Genomic DNA, 27,510 nt, shown 5'->3' with positions numbered 1-27,510 from the left:
AAGGCCCACGACTGGCCAAAAAAAAAAAAAAAAAAAAAAAGAGTTCAAATACCAGACTCAGACAAAATAAACATATATAAACATATAAATATAGATATACATGAGCATATTTGAAATGAAATCTGCTTTCATACCACACATTCATTGGGAAATTATAGATAAGTAATTTCAGCTTTGTATAAAGATTCTGGAAATATCACTCCAGAAGAAGGTAACAACATTGGTGGTATGCCTTTTGAAGTTCTCCAGGAAACAATGATAACATACTTCTGCCAATATTGCAAGCCTCAAAACAAGTAAACGCAAATGCTCTTCCAGGACCCACGTTTTCCCTGTTTTACACAATCCTGTGTGCCACCTGGTAAAGAAGTGAATGGGGAACATGTTTATCAGGAACCCAGAGAACATGGGTAGGAATAGTGAAGCCCTGACAGCCACTCCACTGAACGTTGACCACTTCAAACAAAACCACTTATGCTGACTATTCTATTCCTCTATCAGTCCATGTGCTACTTGTGTTGTCATAGTTTATAAAAAGTGCTACTTTTTTGTAAAAATGAATTATGTATTTCAGAAAATATTATACCAAACAAAACAGTATGTTATTAAATACTCAATCCATGTTTAAATCTCTGTAACTGTTCCAAAGATAACCTTTTTTTAGCTTGTCCAAATCAAGAGCCAAAAAAATTTTGTGGTGTTATAATTAAGCTTTACTTCATTTGTTGTAGAACTTGTGTGTGTGTGTGTGTGTGAGTATGTGTGTTTGTGTGTGTGTGAGAGAGAGAGAGAGAGAGAGACCACATGTCACTCAATCAAAAGAGAAATGCACATACCTGTCATCTTGGGTAGGTGGGAAGTATAAGTAGGAGAATCAATATCCAAACTGGCCAAGGCCAAAAAAAAAATAAATACAAACAAACAAATAAGACCTTACCTAAAAAATGACCCAAAAGACTGGGACATAGAAGAAGTGGTACTGCATATCTAGCACAAACAAAGCCCTGAGTTCAAATAACAGAAGCAACAAAAAAGGAAAGAAAGAGGGGAGGAGAAGGGAGAAGACGCAGGGGATGGGAGGCAAGGAGAGGGGAGAAGACATGAAGCCAGATATAGTCTTTCTGGCCTGTAAATCCTGCTACTTGAGATATGGAAGCATTAAGATGAAAATGTTTGTACTTACCATTTTACCATTGCAGCTAACTCATGAGAAATTGGGTCTTAACACAATTATTGATATATTTTTGACATATCTTTTATTAAGTTATAGTCAACATTTTCACATGCTGATTGATACTGATTCTTGAACCCAGGATTTTAATCTCTTGGTTGGCTCTTTCATTCTAAGCTAGTGCTCTACCATTTGAGCCACACCCCAGTTCCTGTTGCACGATTTCCTGATTAAGTTTGTGCTTTTTCAGTCTATCTAGTTTCACACATTTGGACCTACTGTAAAAATGATTCTAGATTTTTGTCTTAATTTAGTTAAGACTATGACATGGAAGGATACAATAGCAATTTGTAGGAACCTTCCTCTATGCATTTCACAATTCATTGCTTCTTTGTTTGGCTACCTACTTACTGAATTTCTTCCAGACTATTGCTGTTATAAATGATGCTTGTGAATATATTTGTTAACTCGCCTTTGAGACAGATTCCCAGGACTTTGAGTTCTCTGGAAGGTGATAAATGCATAAGTAACGGTACTAGAACTTCCAAGAGCCTAATGCTTTCTCCCTTTCTGACATAAATGTGTGAAAAGGTGGTTTTTGAACACTTCACTTAAGGATATGCCATTAAACTCTGGATGTCTGTCATTCTGCCTTTACTTGTTTCTGCTAGTATGAGTCATAGCTACCTGTGTTTCATACATATGTCTGTCTATAGGAGAGTCATCTTATACTATTCAGTGAAACATGACAAATGAACTTCTCCAGTTTTTAATTTGTCATGTTCAGTTATTTTCTATTGTTTAGTATAGTACACAAATATATTTTTATCTATAGTAAATAAATTTTAATCTTTATTCTAAAACTCTGTCTTGGTGTGTTAAATTAAAAAGAAATAGGTGTGGTTTTCCCCATAGAACAATTTGTATCACTATGACACTGTTTAAGCAACAGAATTTTTTTTATAATTTACTGCTTGCTCAAATTTGCTTTAGGATTAAGGATGTTTGTTATAAGGTATTTGGTTTTGTTTCATTGATACACAAATGTTAGAATATAAAATTTGAAATATGATTCCTCAATATCCCCGATAAAATAGTTCATCTTTATTCCTTATAAACTATATTAAGTGAAACTCACAGAAATTTTCTGATCTAACAATTCTAGGACTACAATATCAAAATGCTGTCTGAAAATACTGAAATGACTCAATTGATTACCTTCGACCAAACTCAAAATTAATTTCTGTGCTCTCTCATTCATTCAGAAGTCTCTGGTGACTGCTATATTATAATATTATATATTTATATAGTATAATTGTCCCACATAGATTATTTTATATGCTGCCACTTCTTGCCTAATAAGACTATGATTTATGATAAAAATACATATTGTTAGATGTAAAAAATTATCAAAATTACTTTATAGAAAAGTATCACATCTGTAGTCAACAGAGTTAAATTTGTTTTAAGTAATACCAGTCTTTGCGCAAATAGTACCTTAAGCATGTGTATCATTATCTTTCTGATACATACAACTGTCCTTACCCTGTATGTTCCTCAATATGAAATTACTGCCTACAGTTCAAGGCTTTCTACTCATAGAATTCACAGAACACAAGTCCAAAGGTGACAAGAAAGATAACTGCATTGCATAATATCCATTGTCACATAATGGCCTGGGTCTCACTACCATTCACATGAGTAATTAGAAAAGTATTCTGTGTTAAGAAAATAAGCACTATTCTTTCAGTGAATACAATCTATTGAGTTTTGAAGGGTTTCTTTCTGTTGTTGTTGTTGTTTTCTTATTTATTGTCAAAGTGATGTACAGAGAGGTTACAGTTTCATAAGTTATGCCTTGGGTACATTTTTGTAGTTTGTTACCTCCTCCCTAATTCTCCCCACCCCCTTGTTGTTGTTTTAATGTGTTTGCTGCTAGAGCACAAGCAGATGTGTGATGGATGAAAACCTTGTATAAATAATTTCCATGTTAAAGTCTTTACCTTCTTTAGGAAAGTTGAAATTTTCAGTGTGTACATCACAATCACCTGCCAAAACGCGAATGCAAATATAGGCTATGGGTTTTACAACCTTTCAGTCTCTGTTTTTACTATTCAATAGGATTGAAAAGTATCTCGAGAGTGGCTCAGTGCAATGGGACTTTGGTCCCCACTAATTTCCAGAATACATCCTTTACGTCCTTGTTTCTCAAGCTGTAGATCAGAGGGTTCAGCATGGGGTTGACCACCGTGTAGAAGACAGAGGCCACTTTGATCACATGCCGAGAGTTTTTAGAGTTGGGCACGCAGTACAAGGAAAGGATGGTGCCATGGAAGATGGTGATGGCGGTCAGGTGGGAGGCGCAGGTGGAGAAGGCTTTGCGGCGCCCACTGGCAGAACGTATTTTCAGCACAGTCACAAAAATAAACACATAGGAGGTGAGGATGATCAGCAACGTACTCACTTCATTGAAGGTTGCAAAGCAAAAAAGGAGCAGATGGGGGAGGTGTATGTCAGAGCTGGAGACGGTGATGACCGAAGTGTACTCGCAGAAAAAGTGGTTGATCACATGAAGCCCGGAGAAGTTGAGCTGCAGTGCGTGGCAAAGGAGTACCAAGGGGCAAAAGACACCCCAGATGTAAGAACCTGCCACTAACAGGGAGCAGAGCCTCTGTGACATGGACACTGTATACAGTAGGGGATTGCAAATGGCCACAAAGCGGTCATAGGCCATCACGGCCAGCAAGTAAGACTCTGTCACCACGGCCATGCAGGACAAGAAGAATTGCAGCATGCAGCTCCCATAGAAGATGCTCTTATCCGTCATCACCAGGTTCTCAAGCAGCTTGGGTATGATGATGGAGGAATAATAGAAGTCAATAAATGAAAGGTGACTAAGGAACAGGTACATGGGGGTGTGAAATTTGGGGTTGGTCTTGATGAGTATGATCATCCCAAGGTTTCCTACCACGGTAATAATGTACATGACCAGGAACAGCAGGAAGAGAGGAATCTGCAGCTCTGGAGAATCTGCAAAACCTAAGAGGATGAAGGTTGTCTCCACACTGAGATTCCTTGGAGTAATCACCATGATTGCTTTTAGTGGGAAGAGAATTGTACCTGTCAAATATAACGTTGATAAGACTGAGAAACAATTAGGCCTTAAATTTCTACAATCACAACAGGCACCTAGGTGCTTTAAAAATTATTTGCACTATTGTTACATAAATACACAGAGAAATAAACATACTTGAAAAAAAGTGTGGGGACTGGGAATGTGGATAAGCAGTAGAGTGCTTGCCTAGCATACATGAAGCCCTGGGTTCAGTTCCTCAGTACCATATAAACAGAAAAAGCCAGAAATGGCCCTATAGCTCAAGTGGTAGAGGGCTAGGCTTGAGCAAAAGAAGCTCAGAGACTGTGCCCAGGCCCTGAGTTCAAGCCTCATAGATATACTATGACATTGGACAATATTAATTACCTGGACAAGACAATCTACTTGTTAATAGATTGGAATTATTTACTGTTCCATAAATTTATGGCTTGGATCTGAATGGTCACATGAAAGCAATGAGCTAAATATTTGGTCTCCACCATGTGTATTGTTAAGAATGTTAAGAGGTAGTATCTAGGGCTGGGGATATGGCATTGTAGTAGAGTACTTTCCTTGCATGCATGAAGCATTCCTCAGCACCACATAAACAGAAAAAGCCAGAAGTGGCGCTGTGGCTCAAGAGATAGACTGCTAGTCTTGAGCAAAAAAGAAGCCAAGGACAGGGCTCAGGCACTGAGTTCAAGCACTAGGACTGGCATAAAAAAATAAAATAATGTGATGTATTTGCTTCACATAATATCTATTATTACTGTAGTTCATTTACTTATAAAGTGAAAATGTAATAAGAATAATTTTTTCTATTCAGAGAAGTAAAAATGTAAGAAAACTTGTGTAATTTAAGAAAAGGGCTCAGCAATCCCATTCTGCCAAGTTTTATCTCATAATGTCTAATGCAGCCAATGGATTCCTTATGAGAATTGGGACTGCCACTTTCTTTTGACCTCTCATTGCACTGAGAGCAAATTAATTGGCTTTTGTATAATCTGGTTGTCAATGAGCTTATGGCAAAATATTGTACAAATTAAACTTTAATACTTAATATCATTTACCTCAGAATTGGGCAACATCTGCAGCGACTTTACATAGAAATATAAAAGAAAATCCTACTTGTAATAGCAAAAGAAAAAATATTATCACTGTTTTGTAGGCAGTTTGAATAAACTTACCTGCTGCAGAGAAGCAGGCCATCACCCTGTTTCTCTGGAGGTTGAATGTGAGCAAGATTCGAAGGCTTTCATAGACCTGGGTCTAATGTCCCAGGGGTACTAACTCTAGAGAATACCAGCAAATTATTCCTTGACAGCATCAAAACAAGCAATTAAGATGACTGTTATGTCTTTGAGACCATCTTTCATTTAAATGTCTTTCAAATTACACAAAATGCTGAGGAATGAAGTTGACTATCAATTATTAGACTTTCTTAATACACAATTAAAATGTTCTCTGTATTGAGTGTTAAAATGAAACTGAAATGCTGTCTCATCTACTCTAAAACTTAGGGACTCTCTTGGGATTTTGAAGGCAGCATGCACCTTTTTTGGTCAGTCATGGGACTTGAACTCTGGGCCTGAGGGCTGTCACTGAGCCCATCAGCTCAATGCTAGCCCTGTACCACTTGAACCACAGTGCCATTTCTGGCTTTAGGGTGAGTAATTGGAGATAAGAGTTTCATTGACATTCCTATCCAGGCTAGCTTTGAACTGCGATCTTCATATCTCAGCTTCCTTAGTAGCTGTGATTGAAAGCAGGAGCCACTGGTGCCTGGCCATGCACTATTTTTTACTCCTACCTACTTACAAATGAACCAAATATTCCTCATTTGGAGTGAATCCCCAAATGAAAGAGAATTCTGTGTCAGATGCAGCCCACCATTTATAAATGATCATTTGGAACACATAACCCAGCATATCTGATTGCCTTGGAGATGTATTTGGCAGGTAGAATTTGTTCAGAGCAATTATAGACAAACCCACCAGGATTTAAAAGCAATAGAATTTCTTCCTCTGTCAGTAATTATAGATTATTTTGCAAAATCATACCTGGATGTTAAACAGAATCTACTGGGTGACTGGCAATAGGTTACCACATCATGAATAAGGTTTTTTTTCTACCCAACCAAGCTATAAAATCAATGCCAAGTTTTCTTCTTCTTTAACACAATTACAGAAGACTATAGTACAAATGTCTATAGTCCATGTGTAGGCTTGCATTATGTCTTCCACCTTCTCCTCCTGAATTCATCCCTGGAAATGTGGAAGACAGCATTGGGACTTCCTTTCAGAAGATCTGCTATTATATGCTATCCCCACACAAAAGTGGTTAGTTGTAGTAACATAATACAGATGAACCCTGAAAGGCAGCACAGAACAGTGCTGCCCTCAAATTTAAAAGAAGTGTACTATGAATACTGGAATCACTTTTTATAAAAAAAAGTTCTGAGGAATAATTCAATAGCAATATTTTAGAAGAATCAGGTAATGTCCTTAAAATATATTGTATATTTCGATATACAACCAATGTGCATTGTTGTTTCTCTACTATTTTTTTTACTAATTTTCTTTACTAGTTTTTTTTTCTCTACTACTAATGTATGGGCTGTAGAATTTATGAGCTGTAGAATGTACTAGCCAAAACGGGAATGGATGTCTTATCTATCATACTAACTTTTCTCTTTTCAGTCACTGCTCCAAGAGTATGCATAGGGGAAAGCAATAGAACTGACAAGCACTCACAACCAGTGGCAGGAATCAAACCATCAAGGGAGGTTTAGTTTTAGTTGCCATGTTAATTGCTATAGAAGGAAGTCTATGGAGATGGGAAGAAAATCATCCATTCATACAGTTTATCAATACAGAGGATGCTGAGAAGTAAATTGTTTTAGTTACTGAGTGTGTTTATCGCTCACCAAAAGCAACTAAACTATATTTGAAGTTGCAACTTGGATGGATTTGATTAATAATGTATATGTACAATTATGGCATGACAATGCACTATTATTCTTGGGATGTGAACCTCACCGGCTCAGAACTAAGTAATGGTTGACCTCAAATGCATGATACACAATGATACCTATAAACAGAGACATAGAAAGATATCATAATGAAGAGTTATAAGTCATGTATTGAGCACATTTCTTTTTGAACAGTGTCACCTCTTCTTGTTTTTTTTTTTTTTTCATAGTTTTTTTTCTCTCCCTACTCTCTTGGCCCACAAGTTTTATTGCTCATTTTCAACATAGTATGTAGGAAGTGTCACTGCTACATTTGTTCCTCCTTTGTTCCACCATTTCTGTCCTCACTTAAGCCCAGGCATTGGTCAATGTTTATTTATGCTTTTGTTTATTAAATTTCTTTTGACATACTTTGAAAAGAAATACTATCTTAGAAAAAAGTACATGATTCCAAATTTCGAGAAGCTGACTTGATGGATAAATTACCTGGGCATCTACTCTACTTTCAATTATTCATGTATATGCATATGTCATTTACCAAGTATTACAAAGACACCTGAACTGTAGCTAAATCCTGTATGGTCTCATTGTGATCATTACCTCAGTTACTCTGAAAAGATGTTGTTCTGAATGGTGGTGGAGGACACTATTCAGTTTCTAACAGCTGCACTTGCTTCACACATGCACTTGCTTGGCATTGAAATGGTTGGAAAGTTAACGAGCAACACCTGGTTCATTACAAGAGATTAAAAGATCTGACTGATGTCTTATTTCAGTCGAACTATCATCTCTACTAGAAGAGTTGAAAGATCTTCAAAGTTTTCTGAAGCATTTGAGTGCAAGCCTCAGCAGGCATACTTATTAATTATTTAGAACTCTTAACTATAGCAAATAAACAAACTGACTTAGAAAACAGGGTTGCTAGAATAAATTTCTAAAGAAAAGTTAAATGAGGTTAAAGAGAACTGTTTGTTAACATTTGCTGTATTGTCCTTATCTCATGTCTTAAGATATATGTATATAAACGCTTAATAAACTATAATTTTCCAAAGATATACTTCTGCTATTCAAAACACACACACACACGCACACACACACACACACACACACACACAGCACACACAGCAAAGATATGGATAAACAAAGTACAATTAACCCAGTCTTTCCATATGTCTGGGCTTTTTTTATTACAATTTTAGGGTATCATTCTTATTTGATAATCTGGAAATTTGATTTGGCTTGGGAGCATACATATAAAGTTATTGCTTATAAGATAAACAACTACACATGATTTAAATATACCACAACAGTTTAGTCAAGATTCTTTTATTTTTGTTTATCTGTGAGTTGTGATTTCTGTCTACATAGGAATTACATATTTCCGTAAAATCTGATATATGCAAAAGCAATGATGATTTATTGCCATGCTTCCACTGATATATTCATTTGCACTTTGAATCATAAGTTGCGCTGTTAGAGCTAGCCAGCTGTACCTTACTAAATTAGTTGTTTTCAGAAATAAAGTACTAAATCTAAGAAAATCAGAATGAGATAGAGTGGCAATGAGACCTGGTTGTGACAACAAATTTTCTGAGTGTCCTTTACATCCTTGTTCCTAAGGCAGTAGTGAATGAGTGGATTCAGCATGGGGATCACTACTGTGTAAAACACTGAAGCCATTGTAGTTGTGAGCCATGAAGTTTAGAGGCTAGGAACACAGTACAGGAAAAGGATGGTTCCATGGAATTTGGTGATGGCAGACGGATGGGAGGTGCAGGTGGAGGTCTTTCCACGCCCACCTGCAGAAGACATCTTCACAACAGTGATGATGATGAACAAATATAATGTGATAATGATCATCAGGCTGCTCACATCATTGAATATAGTAATAATAAAACAGAGCATCTGGATGATAGAGGGATCTAAATAGGAGACAGAAACAATGACAGAGAACTCTCAGATAAAATTATCTATGATGCCGGTTTCATAATAGGACAGGGAAAGCAGAAAATATGTCAATGTCAGGGAACATAATATGCCCCATATATAACGTCCAGTCACCAAACTAGCATTAGAGCTCCTGAGAGATAACAGTGCTGTAGACCAGTGGGTTACAAACGGCCACAAAACGATCATAAACCATCGCTGCTAGCATGAACGTTTTGATCACTCCACAAATGCAAGCACCAGAAAACTGTATGATACAACCAAAGAATTAGATGGTGCTGTCTTCCACAGCCAAGTTCTCCAACACTTTTGTTGTCACCACAGTAGAATAGCATAAATCCATAAAGGACAAGTGGCTGAGGAAAAAATACATGACTGTGTGGAGACTGGCATTGATCTTGGTGATGATGATCATCCCCAGATTTCCTACCACAGTAACGGTACAGATGGACAGGACGGGAAAAGAGGAACCTGGGGCCCTGGATATTTTGAAAAACCCATGAGAATAAAAGTGGACGCATTGCTTTGATTTCCTTTGGATAACATCATAATTCTTCTTTGTCTTACAGGCCCTGCCTTTATAAACTGCTTTGTGGAATGACAACTTCATAAGTTACTTAAAGATAATAAGAATTAAAAATTAAGAAAAAGGGAAAAGAGACACCATAAAGTATATTAAGTGGTATAGACCAGTATTTCTCAAAATAAGATCAAGGCAAAACGAAAACAAGAGTTTGATGTTTGCTTGAAAACTTACACTAGGGATCATAGATATGGCTTGGTACTGAATGTGTTCAGGCATAAAGGTTAGTATTAAATATTCTACATTTTCACCTTTTCTCTGCATAATGCAGAATTAAATGCTCACAAAATTTTAGGTTTTAGAAATGGTTAAAGCATATGCAGCCTACTGTGTTTTTCATCATTGTTATCTGGTCTACCACTGTTGCTAGCTTCTATAGTGCAAAAGAAAATTTAACTTTGAGTGACACTTCATGGCCTTTTCATGAAAATCAAGATGCTCATGACTATCAGGTGACATATTTAATCTTTAGTAAACCTTTATGATTATCCTGATAATTTTTATGATTGTTGTAATTTGTTGAATAATCTTTAGGTTGTTACCACAAGAGAGACAATTACCTGACCTGAAAAAAATTACCTGACCTGAAACCAGAAGATGTTGATTCAATTAATATAATATCTTTCTTCAGACTACTGAGCCCTTGGCTCTTTGATTCACAGCAATAAAACACTATTTAAAAGAGCAATATGTCTGAAATTTATAGCAAAAATGAAACTCAATTTCAGCCATACACCAAAGGGGACTTATTGACAAAACATGAGAAATCCCAGAGAGTACAAAGAGAATCCTGACAGCTGAATCCATAGTTTAAACTTTACCAAAGTCTTCATTTTATTTATGTCCCCATGATGATGGAGTAAAACATCCGAGAATTGCAATTAGGGTTTCTTCGGTGAGCAGCACAATAAGCAATTACAGAGCAAGTCTTCTGTGTCATTACAATGAAGTGTTTTTTTTTTTTTTCTGTAGCATTAAGGATAATTTTGTCAACATATTTATTGCAAATAATTGCTGAGTTCCTGAAATACTGAAATAATACATTCTTACTCACTGAAGAAAACATGAAGCTTAGAGTTTGAAAATAAGAACAAAAATGTGCTAGAGAATTCACAGATGGATTGTTTTAAGCATGTTTCAGGTACCAAGTTCAAATTTCTAATAAAGTGTGTACAAACAATACCAACAATACCATGATAGATTATCTCATATTTTCTGGTATGATGCAATAAATGAAAATGTACTCCATTTCCTTTATATTCTTCCCTGAACACTCATATCCCAGCTTCTCATAAGAAAAGCATCTGACACATTCAGATTTGTAGAAGTTTTATGGGATACCAATCACATTGACAATTAAATAAATACATACATACATATGTTTAGAAAAAAAGGTAACATCAAGAAAAGTTGGATAGGATATCTCCCCAAATTCCTTATGGTTATCTAAGTCATGACAAAAGCAGAGGGAAAAAATATCATGGACCAGGGAAGCCTGGAAACCTATGTCTAGTAGATGAGTGTGATTTGGAATAGATCTTAAAAAGCAGGAGGATATAATATAATCTATATTCCATCTCTCATAGGTGAAAGGCACAGAATATTTTAAAGCTTAACCAGAAAAGGAACAAATAAACTATAGTCTATATCTAGTCACCCAAAAGTTAACTTCTCAGAAAAAAAAATTTGCAGGTTGGGAAAGAGTAACATTAAATAGAAACAATCATAAGCTAACTCTTTTAATCCTAACTATTCAGGAGGTTGAGATCTGAGTATCACAATTCAAAACAAGCCTAGGCAAGAAAGGCCCTGAAATTGTTATCTCCAATTAACTACCAGAAAACTGTAAGTGACTCTGTGGCTTAACTGGTAGAGCACTAGTCTTGAGATGAAGAGCTCAGGGACAGAACCCAGGCCCGGAGTTCAAGCTCCACGACTGACATTAAACAATAATGAGAGAGAAAACATTAGCCCACAATGCTACCAAAACTATACTTTAGAGATAACGGAGTTATAATAATTTCTCAGCCATGATACGGTAAAAGAACATATTTCTAAGGTAGGGAGGGGGAAAATGAGGGAGGAGGTAACAAATAGTACAAGAAATGTACCCACTGCCTTACGTATGAAGATGTAACCCTCTGTACATCATTTTGACAATAAATAATTATTCAAAAAAAGAACATATTTCTACCAGAAATTTTATACCAAAAAAGCTAAATTATTTTCTCTAATTAAAATAAAGAGATTATTTTAGTAAGAAGAAAATGTAGTGAGTTATAAAACTTATTTGAAAGATTATATGGTTCATAATGTTGCAGTATTGTATGTGGCACATCAACCATTCACAATTGTAAAATGTAGATTAGTAAAAAAAAAAAAACCATGTTATATATTATAATGCCTATATTATAGGCAGCATAAAAGGATATAAATTAGTTATCAAAAAATTAAAATGTGAGGCAAAATTGAATGTACTTAGGAAGTATTCTTTTTTTTTTTCAAATTTTTATTATCAAACTGATGTACAGAGAGGTTACAGGTTACGTTAGGCATTGGATACATTTCTTGTACTGTTTGTTACCTTGTCCCTCATGCCCCCTTCCTCCCCCCCTTTCCCTCCCCCCCCCTCGAAGTGTTCAGTTCACTTACACCAAACAGTTTTGCAAGTATTGCTTTTGTAGTTATTTCTCCTTTTTTACCCTGTGTCTCTCAAATTTGGTATTCCCTTTGAATTTCCTACTTCCAATACCAGTAAACACGGTTTCCAATATACTCAGATAAGATTACAGAGGTAGTGTAGATACAACCATAGGAAGGTGATACAAGAACATCATCAATAATAGAAACTACACATACATATAGGACGTTGAAAGTAGTTACAACTGTGATATAACAATTGTTTCCATAACATGGAGTTCATTTCACTTAGCATCATCTTATGTGTTCATAAGGGTATAGCTATTGGGCCTTGTGATGCTCTGCTATGGCTTGCCTAAACCTGTACTAATTATTCCCAATAAGGGAGGCCATAGAGTCCATGTTTCTTTGGGTCTGGCTCACTTCACTTAGTATAACATTTTCCAAGTCCTTCCATTTCCTTACAAATGGAACAATGTCATTCTTTCTGATAGAGGCATAAAATTCCATTGTGTATATGTACCACATTTTCCTGATCCATTCATCTATGGAGGGGCATCTGGGTTGGTTCCAGCTTCTCGCTATGACAAATTGTGCTGCGATGAACATTGTTGTGCTGGTGGCATTACTGTGATTTTGTTTGCGGGCTTTTGGATAGATACCCAACAGTGGGGCTGCTGGGTCATAGGGGAGTTCTATATTGAGCCTTCTGAGGAATCTCCATACTGCTTGCCAGAGTGGCTGAACCAGTTTACATTCCCACCAACAATGAAGTAGGGTTCCCTTTTGGCCACATCCCCTCCAACAATTGTTATTATTAGTTTTCTTGATATATGACATTCTTGCTGGGGTGAGATGGAATCTCAATGTTGTTTTGATTTGCATTTCCTTTATGGCCAGTGATGTAGAGCATTTTTTCATATGCCTATTGGCCATTCTCATTTCCTCATCAGAGAAGTTTCTTTGTAAGTCTTTAGCCCACTTGATGAGGGGGCTATTGGTTCTTTGCGGTTTTGTTTTGGAAGAAGGTAATTTTTTTAGTTCTGCATATATTTTAGAGATGAGGCCTTTGTCTGTTGAATGTCCGGTAAAGATCTTCTCCCAGTCTGTGGGCTTTCTGTTTATCATGCGAGCTATGTCCTTTGCCCTTCAGAAGCTCTGCAGTTTGATGCAGTCCCATTTGTCCAACCTTTCTTTGATTTGTAGCCTTTCTGGGTCTTTGTTAAGGAAGTTCTGTCCTGTGCCAAGGAGCCCAAGTGTTTCTCCTACTCCTTCCTTTAGTGTTTTCAGGGTGCCTGTTTTGATTTCAAGGTCTTTAATCCATTTGGAATTGATTTTGGTGCAAGGTGATATATAAGGATCTAGTTTTAGTTTGTTGCATGTGTTGAGCCAGTTTTGCCAGCACCACTTGTTAAAGAGGCTATCTTTCTTCCATACTATTGTTTTAGCTCCTTTTTCAAAGATTAAGTAGGCGTAGTTCTGTGGGTTCAATTCTGGGTCTTCAATTCTGTTCCATTGGTCTTCAGGCCTGTTCCGGTGCCAATACCAAGCTGTTTTTATTACTATAGCTTTATAATACAGCTTGAAGTTGGGTATTGTAATTCCTCCAGCACTGTTCTTTCTGCTTAGGAGTGTTTTTGCTATTCTAGGTCTTTTATTGTTCCATATGAATTTCTGGATTGCTTCCTCTATTTCATTAAAGAATGGTGTTGGGATATTAATGGGTATTGCATTGAATTTGTAGATAGCCTTTGGCAATATTGCCATTTTGATTATATTAATCCTCCCAATCCAGGAGCATGGGAGGTTTTTCCATTTTCTTAGTTCTGACTTAATTTCATTTTTCAAGCTTTTAAAGTTCTCATCATAGAGGTCTTTCACTTCTTTGGTTAAGGTTATTCCTAGGTATTTTATGTTTTTGGGGGCTATTGCAAAAGGAGTTGCTTTCCTGATTTCAGCGTCGGTCTTCGGGTTGTTAGCATAGAGAAAGGCCATTGATTTTTTTTCTCAAATTTTTATTATCAAACTGACGTACAGAGAGGTTACAGTATCATACGTTGGGCATTGGATACATTTCTTGTACTGTTTGTGGCCTTGTCCCTCATGCCCCCCTCCCTCCCCCCCCTTTCCCTCCCCCCCCAGTTGTTCAGTTCACTTACACGAAACAGTTTTGCAAGTATTGCTTTTGTAGTTATTTCTCTTTTTTTACCCTGTGTCTCTCGAATTTGATATTCCCTTTGAATTTCCTACTTCCAATACCAGTAAACACGGTTTCCAATATACTCAGATAAGATTACAGAGATAGTGTAGGTACAAACATAGGAAGGTGATACAAAACATCATCAATAATAGAAACTACACATACACATAGGACGTTGAAAGTAGTTACAACTGTGATATATCACTTGTTTCCATAACATGGAGTTCATTTCACTTAGCATCATCTTATTTGTTTCTAAGTGTATAGCTATTGGACTTGTGATGCTCTGCTATGGCTTGCCTAAACCTGTACTAATTATTCCCAATAAGGGAGGCCATAGAGTCCATGTTTCTTTGGGTCTGGCTCACTTCACTTAGTATAACTTTTTCTAAGTCCTTCCATTTCCTTACAAATGGAACAATATCATTCTTTCTGATAGAGGCATAAAATTCCATTGTGTAAATGTACCACATTTTCCTGATCCATTCATCTATGGAGGGGCATCTGGGTTGGTTCCAGCTTCCCGCTATGACAAATTGTGCTGCGATGAACATTGTTGTGCTGGTGGCATTACTGTGATTTTGTTTGTGGGCTTTTGGGTAGATACCCAACAGTGGGGCTGCTGGGTCATAGGGGAGTTCTATATTGAGCCTTCTGAGGAATCTCCATACTGCTTGCCAGAGTGGCTGAACCAGTTTACATTCCCACCAACAATGAAGTAGGGTTCCCTTTTGGCCACATCCCCTCCAACAATTGTTATTATTAGTTTTCTTGATATATGACATTCTTGCTGGGGTGAGATGGAATCTCAATGTTGTTTTGATTTGCATTTCCTTTATGGCCAGTGATGTAGAGCATTTTTTCATATGTCTATTGAAGGCCATTGATTTTTGAAGGTTTATTTTATATCCTGCAACTTTGCCAAAGTTTTGGATCAGCTCTAGTAGCTTGGGGGTAGAGTCTATGGGATTCTTTAGGTATAGGATTATGTCATCTGCGAAGAGAGAAAGTTTAACTTCATCTTTTCCTATTTGGATCCCCTTTATATTCTCTTCTTGCCTAATTGCTCTGGCTAGGAATTCTAGTACTATGTTGAAGAGCAGAGGAGAGAGTGGACATCCCTGCCTTGTTCCTGATTTTAAAGGGAATGGCTTTAGTTTTTCACCATTTAGAGTTATGCTTGCTGTTGGTTTGTCATAAACTGCCTTGATTATATTCAGGAATGTTCCCTGGAATCCCAGTTTTTCCAGGGCTTTTAGCATAAATGGGTGCTGGATTTTATCAAATGCTTTTTCCGCATCCAGCGATAAAACCATGTGGTTCTTTACCTTGCTCCGGTTGATGTGGTGGATTACATTAATTGACTTGCGTATATTAAACCAGCTTTGCATCCCTGGGATGAATCCAGTTTGATCGTGGTGTATGATTTTTTTGATGACCTGTTGAAGTCGATTGGCCAGAATTTTGTTGAGAATTTTTGCATCTATGTTCATCAGGGAGATTGGTCTGTAGTCCTCTTTCCGTGATGAGTCTCTGCCTGGTTTTGGGATGAGGGTTATACTGGCTTCATAAAATGAGTCTGGTAGTGAACATTCTCTTTCAATTTCATTGAAGAGTTTGAGAAATATTGGAGTGAGTTCTGTTTTGAAGGCCTTGTAGAATTCTGCAGTGAATCCGTCTGGACCTGGGCTTTTCTTGGATGGGAGATCATTTATTGCTGTTTCTATTTCAATACAGGATATGGGTCTGTTTACAAGGTTTAAGTCTTCATGGTTGAGTTTGGGGGTATCAATTTTTTCTAGGAAATCATCCATTTCTTCCAAGTTCTCGAATTTGTTGGCATAAAGGTTTGCAAAATAGTCCCTTATTATTTTCTGAATTTCGGTTATTTCTGTGGTGATGCTACCTGTTTCATCTCTTATCTTGTTTATTTGAGTGTGCTGCCTTCGTTTTTTGGTCAGGTTTGCCAGGGGTCTGTCTATCTTGTTGATTTTTTAAAAGAACCAACTCTTTGTTTTGTTGATTCTTTCGATGGTTTTTTTCGTCTCTAATTGATTTAATTCTGATTTGATTTTAATTATTTGCTTCCGTCTATTGACTTGGGGTTTGGCTTGCTGTTCTCTCTCCAGAAAATTAAGGTGCTTCCTTAAATTACTGAGTTGCTGTTTCTCCAGTTTGTTGATGTATGTACTCAGAGATATAAATTTTCCTCTGAGTACTGCCTTTGCTGTGTCCCAAAGGAGCTGGTACTTTGTGTCCTCAACTTGGTTGAAGTCCATAAACATTTGAATTTCCGTTTTAATTTCTTCAATGATCCACTGATGGTTCAGCAGTGTGTTCTTTAGTCTCCATGAATTGTGGGATTTTCTGTGGTGGGTAAATGAGTTGAGCTCTAATTTTATTCCATTGTGGTCTGAGAGAATGCAGGGAATGATTTTGATACTTCTGAATTTGTACAGATTTTCTTTGTGCCCTAAGATGTGATCTATTTTGGAGAATGTTCCATGTGCTGCCGAAAAGAATGTGTATTCTGTCCTTGCTGGGTGGAATATTCTGTAGATGTTGGTTAAGTCTAGTTCGTCTATGCAATTGTTTAGTTCTGTGGTTTCTTTGTTCAGTTTTTGGCGTGTTGATCTGTCCAGAGGTGATAGTGGAGTGTTAAAGTCCCCCACTATCATTGTGTTTGGGTCTATGAATGTTTTTAGAGCCAGTAGTGTTTGTTTGATGAAGTTGGGTGCTCCTGCATTTGGTGTGTAGATATTTAGGATGGTTATTTCTTCCTGTTGGAGAGATCCTTTTACTAGTATGTAGTAACCTTCTTTGTCTCTTCTTACCTTTTTTAATTTGAAGTCAATTTTGTCTGATACTAGGATTGCAACTCCAGCCTGCTTATGGGGGCCATTTGCTTGATAGATTTGGTTCCAGCCTTTCACTTTTAGAAGATGTTTACTTTTGCTGGATAGATGTGTCTCTTGGAGGCAGCAGAAAGTTGGATCTTGATTTTTGATCCAACTTATGAGTCTATGTCGTTTGATTGGAGAATTAAGTCCATTAATGTTGACAGTTAGGATTGAGAGGTGATCGTTTGTTCCTTTCATTATCACTATCTTGTTTAAAGCTGTGTCTTCCCATTTCTTGATCTAGTGTTTACTAATTAGGGTTCATTTCTCTGTCTGTGTTGGGATCTTGATTATTTTCCCTGTATAGTACATCTTTAAGGATTTTGTGTAAAGCTGGTTTGGTGGAGATATATTGTTTCAGTTTTTCCTTATTGTGGAAGACTTTTATTTGACCTTCGGCTATGAAGGAGAGTTTGGCTGGGTACAGAATTCTTGGTTGGTAGTTATTTTTATTTAGAGTTTGGTATACTTCATTCCAGGCTCTCCTTGCTTTCATGGTCTCCTGAGAAGTCTGGGGTAATTCTGATTGCTTTTCCTTTATATGTGATTGTTTTCTTTGCCCTAACAGCTTTGAGTATTTTTTTAGGAAGTATTCTTATGAATGAATTTTTTCTTTGATTCATTTGTTTCTGTTATTGTTTGTAATATGTCAACTTTCTGTCACTTCAAAATAAATTATTATAATCAAATATAATTTTATAATCCATATGGTTAACTCAAGGCCAAAAATATATACCTATTTTATTAGAAGGGAAAATTAAAGATTTGGAGCACAAGATAATTGTTTGCCTAAGAAAGAATCTCTTTTAAGAGAAGAAAGACAAGGACTACTTTAGTAAAGAATTTACATAATGTTTTTCACAAGATATTATTTATTAATAATACTTGCAATTTAAATGGCTTAAATTTTTCTAATTAACTGACTGGGAAGCTTAAGGTACAAAAAATTAAGACACAACAAGATTTTTAAAAAGCAAGATTTAATTACATCTAGCTTATAACACCACTAAGGCAACAGATAGAACAAAAGTGCAGGAACAGAATAAAGGATGGAATAAAACTGTCCCACTTGTGGTTTTCTGGTGGTTAATTGGACATAAGAGTCACATGGACTTTTCTGCATGAACTGTTTTATTTTCTGAATAATTATTTATTTATTGCCAAAGTGATGAACAGAGGGGTTACAGTTTCATATGTAAGGCAGTGGGTATATTTCTTGTTCAACTTGTTACTTCCTCTTTCATTCCCCCTCCCCCTCCCCCTTTTCCTCTCCCCCCTCATGAGGTGTTCAGTTGGTTTATACCAAATGGTTTTGCAAGTATTCCTTTTGGTGTCTTTAGTCTTTTTATCCTTTGCCTCTCAATTTTGATATTCCCTTTCCCTTTCCTAGTTATAATACAACTATATATAGTATCCAGGGTACTCAGATGAGATACAGTGATAAGCGGAGGCCCAATCACAGGCCACCATCTTCCCCGGGTCCTGAACTGGTTTTGATCAGTGATCCTCAGATCTCAGCCTTCTGAGTATCTAGGGTTACAAGTGTAAGCCACCAGCATGCAACTATGATTTTTATTTTGTTTTGTTTTTTCATTTTAATAAAATTTCCTGGGGTGGGTAATGAGGACATGAATATGGAGTTTCAATCTTATCATCTCATAATACTTTGAGCTGCATTGAATATTTATCAATTTTTAAATAAAACTTTTACTAATGAAGGCACACAATAACTAATGTTGCTAACAATAGATAATAATGATATAGCGTTAATTTTGTGAAAATGATCATGTGCTTTTTAGTTCATTAAGCTACTTTCTTTTTTAAAATTTATTTATTGTCAAGGTGATGTACAAGGGGTTACAACTTCACATGGAGGGCAGTAAGTACATTTCTTGACAAACTTTTTACCTCCTCCCTCACTTTCTCCCAACTTCCCTCCTCCTCAGTTTCCCCCTCCTCACTTGTACAGTTGGTTTACAGGATATTGTCTTGTAAGTATTGTTGCATTGGTTACCTCCATTTGTCTTTCCATTTTGATGTTCCTGTTCCCTTCCCTAGTTCCAATAAATGTATATATAATACCCAGGATACCAAAATCAGTTACAGTGACATCAGGGGTAAAACCGTAGGGAAGAAAAACAAAAGAAAAAGGCCTAATTTCACCAAGCACATTGAAAATAAATATTTCATTATGTAACTCTGCCAAGAAAATTCCTGTTTAATTCATATTTCATCATTTTTCAGGTTTTTCAATAAATAATTAGCCCATAATCACACTGTCCCAATAGCAGATAAGTGGACACTTGGTTTTCAATCAAGACATATTTTAATATCCTAAAGGAAAAACTGATTCACAATGTATGCAAGATAAACACACCACTTTAATATACCTTGAAAGTTAGATCTATATCTTTGTTTTTTATTTTCCTGTAAACTTCCTAATGCACAGTGGTCCATTTGAAATTGGATATAAATATAGTTTTAAGGTAATTTAGGGTTTTTGCAAAACATCACTTCATGTACAAATTTGTTACCCAAACATGCTATTAATTTTAATATATAATCTTAAGGTCATCTAAAATTCACATGCTAACTACTATAGAAACTTCTGGGTAGGACATAAAGAAATTATTTTCTTTTATTTTGTTATCTTTGTATTTGATTTTAGGATATGACTGATGTTTTGAACTCTTTACCATGTTTTTTTAAAAAGTTTATTGCAAAGGTAATGTACAGAAGCATTACAGTTACATAAGTAAGGTAATTATTACATTTCTTGTCAAATATTGTTACCCTCTCCCTCATTTTTCTCCAACTTTCCTCTCCCCTACCCTTCTCTCTCGATTGTAAAGTTCATTTCCAACATAATGTCTTGTGAGTATTGCCATTGCATCATTTTATCCTTTGTCCTTTGTCTCACCCTTTTGTTATTCTCCTTCTTTTGCCCAAATCAGACAAATGTATATACAAGATACAGGGTACCGAAATCAACAACAATGAGATAATCCAAAGGGAAAAATATTTCACACAGAAAATTGAAAAAAACAAAACTTTTGTTTCCATATTTCAATTAGTATCTGTTAATATGGTCATTTGTGCATAGCTATTTTTCCCCTTATTTGCCATTTTATAAACACTGGAGATTACTAAAGCATTGTGAGATTTAGTTATCACAGATACATATGAATTACCTACCACATTTTCTGAAGAAATAATATTCTATAATTGAGAGAAAAGCTTAACATCATCCAAAGAATTTTTCAAAAATGATGTGTAAAGAAACCGGATTTGCAAAAAGTCACCGCGAACCTATACATCTGTGTAAAGGTGGTTACTTATACTGGGTGACAAATCAGTTTGATGTAGATCAACTTCCTGATAGACTCTTTCACATCTTTATTCCTGAGGCTGTAGATAGAGGGTTGAGCATGGGCATCACCAGGCTGTGAAACACGGTGGCGATCTTGACGATGAACAATGAGCTTTTCGACTTTAGCACACAGTAGAGGACCAGGACAATCCCACGGCAGATGCCAATGGCAGTGAGGTGGGAGGCACAGGTGGATAAGGCTTTGCCCAGGGCTCCTTTGGAAGGAGTCCTGATGACGGTGACAAATATGACCACATAGGAAGTAATGATGATCAGCAGGCAACAGGCTTCATTAAACATGGAAATGACTAAGCAGGCCAGCTGTCTGAAGCAGGTATCTGAACAAGACACAGAGAGGAGGACTAAGCAGGCCAGCTGTCTGAAGGAGGTATCTGAACAAGACACAGAGAGGAGGACTAAGCAGGCCAGCTGTCTGAAGGAGGTATCTGAACAAGACACAGAGAGGAGGGCTGAGAACTCGCAGCAGAAGTGATTTATGATGCTATGTCCACCACAGTAAGACAGCTGCAAAAGAATATATGTGAGTGTTGAGGAAAAGATTCCACCCCAAATATAAGTGGAAGCTACCAGAAGAGAACAGAGATTGTGAGACATAGTCACTGTATAGAGCAGAAGATTACAGACACAAACCTGTCATAGGCCATCACTGCTAGCATAAACATTTCTATAATCACAAACATGCATCCAAGGAAATATTGTGCCATGCATCTGTTGAAGGAGATGCTCTTATCTTCTGCCAGCAGAAGGTCTAACAGCTTGGGCTTGATGACAGATGTGTAGCAAAAGTCGACAAAGGATAAATGGCTGAGGAAAAAATACATGAGAGTGTGGAGTTTAGGGTTCGTCCCGATGATCAGAATCATACCAAGATTTTCCAGAATGGAAACTGTATAGATGATCAAGAACACCAGAAAAAGCAGTGCCTGAAGATGTGGATATTCTGAGAATCCCAGGGGAACAAATGTGACAACGCTACTCTGCTTTCTCTCATTCTGCATTTGGCTGTTGTTGGACGACATCCAAGAGCTCATTCTGAGTAGTTTTTTTACAGCAGACGAGTGGGTATGAGGGGGCTGAGCAGGCTTCTAGTGGTGAACTATTCACTTATCAAGTACCATTGTGTATTAATGATTTCCTTGGCTTGCATCTTCTACCTCACTTAAACTATTGTCCACTTCATGACTGTTTGAACATGGAATACTGCCCAACCCATATCACTGACGCAGGTTTCTCATCTAGAGAACAAGAAAAGCAGTTGTTATCTTGGGAAGTTTCTCTACAAGGGTATCCATATACATGTGGGCTGAGTGTGTGTGTGTGGGTGTTCTTAACATTATTGAGTAACTATGAATTATTGTATAAAATCAACTTAGATGCCATTGCATGAGAAGGGAGAATGAGAGAAATGCCTGGAGAACAGGGCGCACCTATTATTTATAGCAGTAGAAGCTGTTATCACAGATGACTCCACAGGGCCTGCCATTAGGGGAGAGTAACCATTGTGTTTCCACCTGCATATTTATTATTAAATCAGATAGGAACAACAAGCTGTTGTACACTCCTAAGTTAAAGTGGTGCTGAGTGCTCATTCCTGATTCCAAATGAAGATCTTTGTGTCAGATTTCCAAGGGGTATTTATAGTCAAAGCTACATGGAATAGTGTGCTTGGGAAGCTTCAACTTAAAGATGTCTAATCCAGTAAAGTTGGTAGTTATAGGTGATTAGAATAACCGTACAGTGATCTGCAAACTCTAACAAAAGTCATTTCATTTCCTCTTTGGGAGGTACTCCTGAGACTCAAGAAATGTTATTAACATTTTGTTGGAGAGTGTGTTGTAATCTCATCTACCAGAGCATCCCATTGTCTACTGTTTTATTTCAACATCTGTCATGGCATAGACCTTGTTATCTACCGTGTGCACAAGTCTTAAAAGTCTCTATTTCTATCTCTTATATATGTTATATATATATACATGTAAATATATGTAAACATACACATATATATTATAAGACATAAACATATACATGATATGATATATACACATACAATATACATATATACATTAGATGACATACTCATATGTGTATGTGTGTCGTAAGATTTGGTAAATTATATGAAAATTTACCAAATATGATTTGATAAATTATATGATTTGATAAATTATATTTATCAAAATATATTTATCAAGAATTCCAAACCATTGGGGCTGGGGATATAGCCTAGCAGCAAGAGTGCCTGCCTCGGATACACGAGGCCCTAGGTTCGATTCCCCAGCACCACATATACAGAAAACGGCCAGAAGCGGCGCTGTGGCTCAAGTGGCAGAGTGCTAGCCTTGAGCGGGAAGAAGCCAGGGACAGTGCTCAGGCCCTGAGTCCAAGGCCCAGGACTGGCAAAAAAAAAAAAAAAAAGAATTCCAAACCAGGAACATCTATGCATTCACATACATATATAAAATATAAGAAGCACTAGAAGTAGAGAATAACATGAAAATTTCCATGAGTTGGAATAATTCTCCCTGAGGTAGAATATATAATACACTTACAGAAACAAAGCAAGCATATAAGTTCTGAACTATATAAATCAGTTGGAACTGGCAAATACATACAATCCTATTTATATATTGTAAACTACTATATGGTATAACTTCACCTGCAAGTAGCCATATTTTATTCCCCAACACTAACTTTATTACACATACACACACGCGCACACACACATGAAATTTTTGAGTATTAATCAGTGAGCCAATGACAAGGAAATTTAAGTTTTCACCTTTTATATGTTAAACCTGATTGAACCTCAGGTATTTATTTATTTGTTACTTTCTATTTATTTTGGTGCTAGGGATTAAACCTACGAATTTCAAATTTCAACTCTAATATTGTGACATCCTCAGCCCAAGGCTTCTTTTAATTTCCTTTTTTTTCTACCATTATCTTTAAGTAGTTGCACAAAGTAGCCACCCTGCAACAAAGCACTTGATTAATACAATTCATCTTGACCGATGTCATCCCTTTCAAAATTCTCATTCAACCCTCTCACCCCACCTCTTTCCTCACTTTTCCAAAGCTCAGTTTTAAAGACAAAACAAACTTACTTTGATCTATTTGAGGAATCATTCCACATTAAGAAAACTAAGGAATAAACTACTATGATTATCCCACAGCTCGATGGATGTGTAAGAATTAACATTGGAGGCAGAACTTCAGTTTCACACACACACAAAAAAATGTTAGAGCAGTATAATTTAAACAATTCAAGTAATGGAGGTCTCTAGAAGAGTTGGTACAAACAACAACCAGGAATAAGCATACTGATCTTTGGGTTTCTATGTGGCTCATCTTGAGTCTTCAGCAGCAAGATTTCTCCTTTTCAGATCTTGAAAGAAAACCAGTTCCATCTGGTCTTAATATTACCCACTGATTTTTATTTAGAGAAAGGCCCACCACTGCATCTTGTATTTCCTTCATCATTTAAATCTAAGAACATATTTCATTGTCCTCATTCACCTATGTATTCCTCTAATTCTTACAGGTTGTCACAGTATAACTCTCCAAACACAGTTATTAGAAATTTTGGACTGTCTTTATACTCTTAATAACTGTGAACCCTGTGTTGTAGAATGTGATAAGCATTTGATTATTAAGCATGAGATTTACGTTGAATTTAGTTGACTGACATCCCCCAACTCATTTGAAGATCAATATAACCCACAATTTCAGAGCTATAAATTGCATTTTGGACAAAATGTAACTTGTTTTAGTAATATTTTAGCATATCTTATGTTTTCTGATTAGCTTTGGAGCCCTGTTTGAATCTCCTCATATATCTTCACTCTCTGCATAAACACCTCCCTTAATTGTTTCATTGTGTCACATACAAAAGAAGCCTTGTTTCATGTATTGATAGTGATTTTACTAACAGCTGCTTAATGCTAGTAGGTCATTTAAGATGTGTCTCTCCTTCTACCCTCTACATCCCTCCCTTCCTCCCTTCCTCTCCCCTTCCTTCCTTCCTTCCTTCCTTCCTTCCTTCCTTCCTTCCTTCCTTCCTTCCTCCCTCCCTTCCTTCCTTCCTAGCATCCTATCTTCCTTCCTTCCCACCATCTTGCTTTCCTTCCCTTCTTCCCTCCTTTTTTCTACCTTCTTACCTTCTACTCTCCTTGTTTCATTTTCTTCCATCCTTCCTTTCTTTTAGTATGTAGCTCCAATCCTTACATATGTTCTAAGTGATTTTTTTTCAACTATAGAACACCTGAATTGATTTCTTTCTTGGTTTACTGTATATAATGTCACTAGCCAGCTACACTGTGCTGTTGGGATCTCTGGGACCCCTCTCCCCACTTCTCCAGAGGAGATGCCTAAATTCCAAACTGTGAAAGAGACTCAGCCCTACCCCTCCCACCAGCAGAAGGAGTAAGGCGTATCTTTGTGGACTTTGCTGAGTTGAGGAGAAATGCCAAAATCCCCTTGCCCATCAGTGCCCCTCACGTGTCCCATGCAGGAAGAAAATTCCGGAGAGACAGCCTGATGGTTGAATGGGTCTCGCCCACCCTGGGGGCAGGCAGAAGAATTTATTACAGTGACAAAGGCAGAAGGGGAGGGACTTGGGGTGACTAGCTAATTGGCTGAGCTGGGCTGCCCATCAGGTGATGTAATGAAACTTCCTCTGTGGGCGGGGGCTACAGTCCCCCAAGAGCTGGGTCTCTGTAGAAGTCCCCACCATGATGGCACCCATGTGTTCGCCCCAGGGGCTGGGGGCTTCTCTTCCTGTTAAAAGTGGAAGGGGAGAAGACAAGCTAAAGCCAGCTGTGGCCTCTTAAAGGCACAGCTGTCCCCAACACTGTGCTACTAATTTTTCCTTTTCTACATGAAGCATTTTTGACCTTTCATACAGAAGCAATACATTTTTTATCTTTATTAATATATCTCGTCCAAATATAACTCCATTTCACTTGAAATTCTTAGTACTATGACATCATAATATTGAATCCCAGGCCACTTCCTTCCAGCAATCTATGACCATTAACCCAGTCTAAACTGATATCTTTCATCTGTTTCAATCTACATGGCTTCTAGAAAAGATTATTATGAAATAAATATCTGCAATAAGTTCCAAGAATTATTTTAATGAGAACACATAATCAATATCATCTTAGTATGAAAACGAGGTAAGTTTTTAATGATGTAGGGGAGAGTTCAATATGTTTTTCTGTTATTATTCTCAGCTAAATGAGACTGGCACCATGCCACTGATTTCACAGAGCTGTTCTTCGAAGAACATAAGAGCTGTCCACATCAGAAATATGAGAATATACTTACATTAACAAGGGAACAGAAACATATATAGATTTGTTCATTAAAGGCATTCATCAGCAAAAGCATTAGCAATTAACTTCTAAAACTATAAGTTTGACTATAACTATAGGCTCTTCAAATTTGTGGTTAAACAATGAGTTTCATTGACAGTAGATACTACTAATGATGCCAAGAAAATTATTGTTTTCTAATTATGAGAGCTCATCATGAGTAGCACAGTGAATATCTCTAGGGTAACTCAGGCTTGAAAAACAAACTTATGTATCCTGTTGTGTATTTTACACCTAATTGCCTAGCCTTGGGAAAGCATACCCTAGAGAAAATTGGCCCATGTTTATTTACCACGAGTTATCACATAGACATGACAATTTGAAAAAGAACCCTTTATCCTGACTCTGAGTATAATCAATTTTATATCCTTTATATCTTTTAACTACAGGGGAAAGCTGAACATGTAAATTCACAATATTTGAATATGTATTTACTTCTATAACTGTTAACCCCTCTGTACATCACCTTTACAATAAATGAAATACAATTTTAAAAGAAAAATATTATAAGCCTCTATAAGTCAATGCCTTGTACATTCTGAAAATAGGAAAGTTCCAAAACGTATGCAGAATAATTCGCTCGCTATTTTTCTACACTTGTTTTGGTGGGATTTTGTCATTTATTTAGCATCATGCCACAAATGAATCTGATATTGCGTCCTTTACATTTAGAGGTAGATGAATTAGTTTAAACAGTCTGCTTGTGTGCAGATATTACAATAAATGTTAGAGCTGTTTATTAACATAATAATTTAAAATAAATATTTAATATATTTTAAAAATATCCTTATGCTTTTATAGATTAAACTTAAGGGGATTATTAATTTTCAAAGAAGGAGTTAGTAGTTATTAAATAATGTCCTTTGTTATTGTTACTATTATTGTTGAAACTCAAAAGAAAAATACTCTTAAAGGGTTATGTACAGTGTTGGTGGGAATGGAAATAAATATGAATGTTCCTTGAGAAATTAAAATGGAACAACTGTCATATGATCTTTTCCTACCACTGTAGGGCATAGATCTTAAAGAACACAAGCCAAAATATAGTAGAATCTCAGACTACAGCCTCCCTAGTAGCTAGGAGGACAGTGTTAGCCACTAGGGATTTTTAATGAAATCACAATAAGCCTATGTTTCTATTTTCCTGTCTGGTAATTTCTTTTTACCAAGCAACAGCTCCATAAATCCATAGCATGGAATGGTTTAAAAGGGGTTTGGGGGTCAATGGGACTATCAGAAGA

The 27,510-nt window shown here is 36.7% G+C and overlaps 1 protein-coding gene and 2 pseudogenes across 1 annotated transcript; all 3 read right to left on the bottom strand.

The window, feature by feature from the left end:
- Positions 1-3,317: 3,317 nt before the first annotated feature.
- On the bottom strand, positions 3,318-4,262 carry LOC125361681 (olfactory receptor 5D14-like). The gene has a single exon (XM_048360261.1). The coding sequence runs from the start codon at positions 4,260-4,262 to the stop codon at positions 3,318-3,320; it is 945 nt and encodes a 314-aa protein (XP_048216218.1).
- A 4,266-nt stretch (positions 4,263-8,528) lies between these two features.
- On the bottom strand, positions 8,529-9,732 carry LOC125362525 (annotated as a pseudogene).
- An 11,109-nt stretch (positions 9,733-20,841) lies between these two features.
- LOC125362015 lies at positions 20,842-21,928 on the bottom strand (annotated as a pseudogene).
- Positions 21,929-27,510: the final 5,582 nt, after the last annotated feature.

This window comes from Perognathus longimembris, chromosome 13 (assembly GCF_023159225.1).
Source record: "Perognathus longimembris pacificus isolate PPM17 chromosome 13, ASM2315922v1, whole genome shotgun sequence".
Taxonomy (NCBI): Eukaryota; Metazoa; Chordata; class Mammalia; order Rodentia; family Heteromyidae; genus Perognathus; species Perognathus longimembris.
The sequence above is the reverse complement of the archived record's forward strand: the minus strand, read 5'-3'. Positions and strand labels throughout refer to the sequence as shown.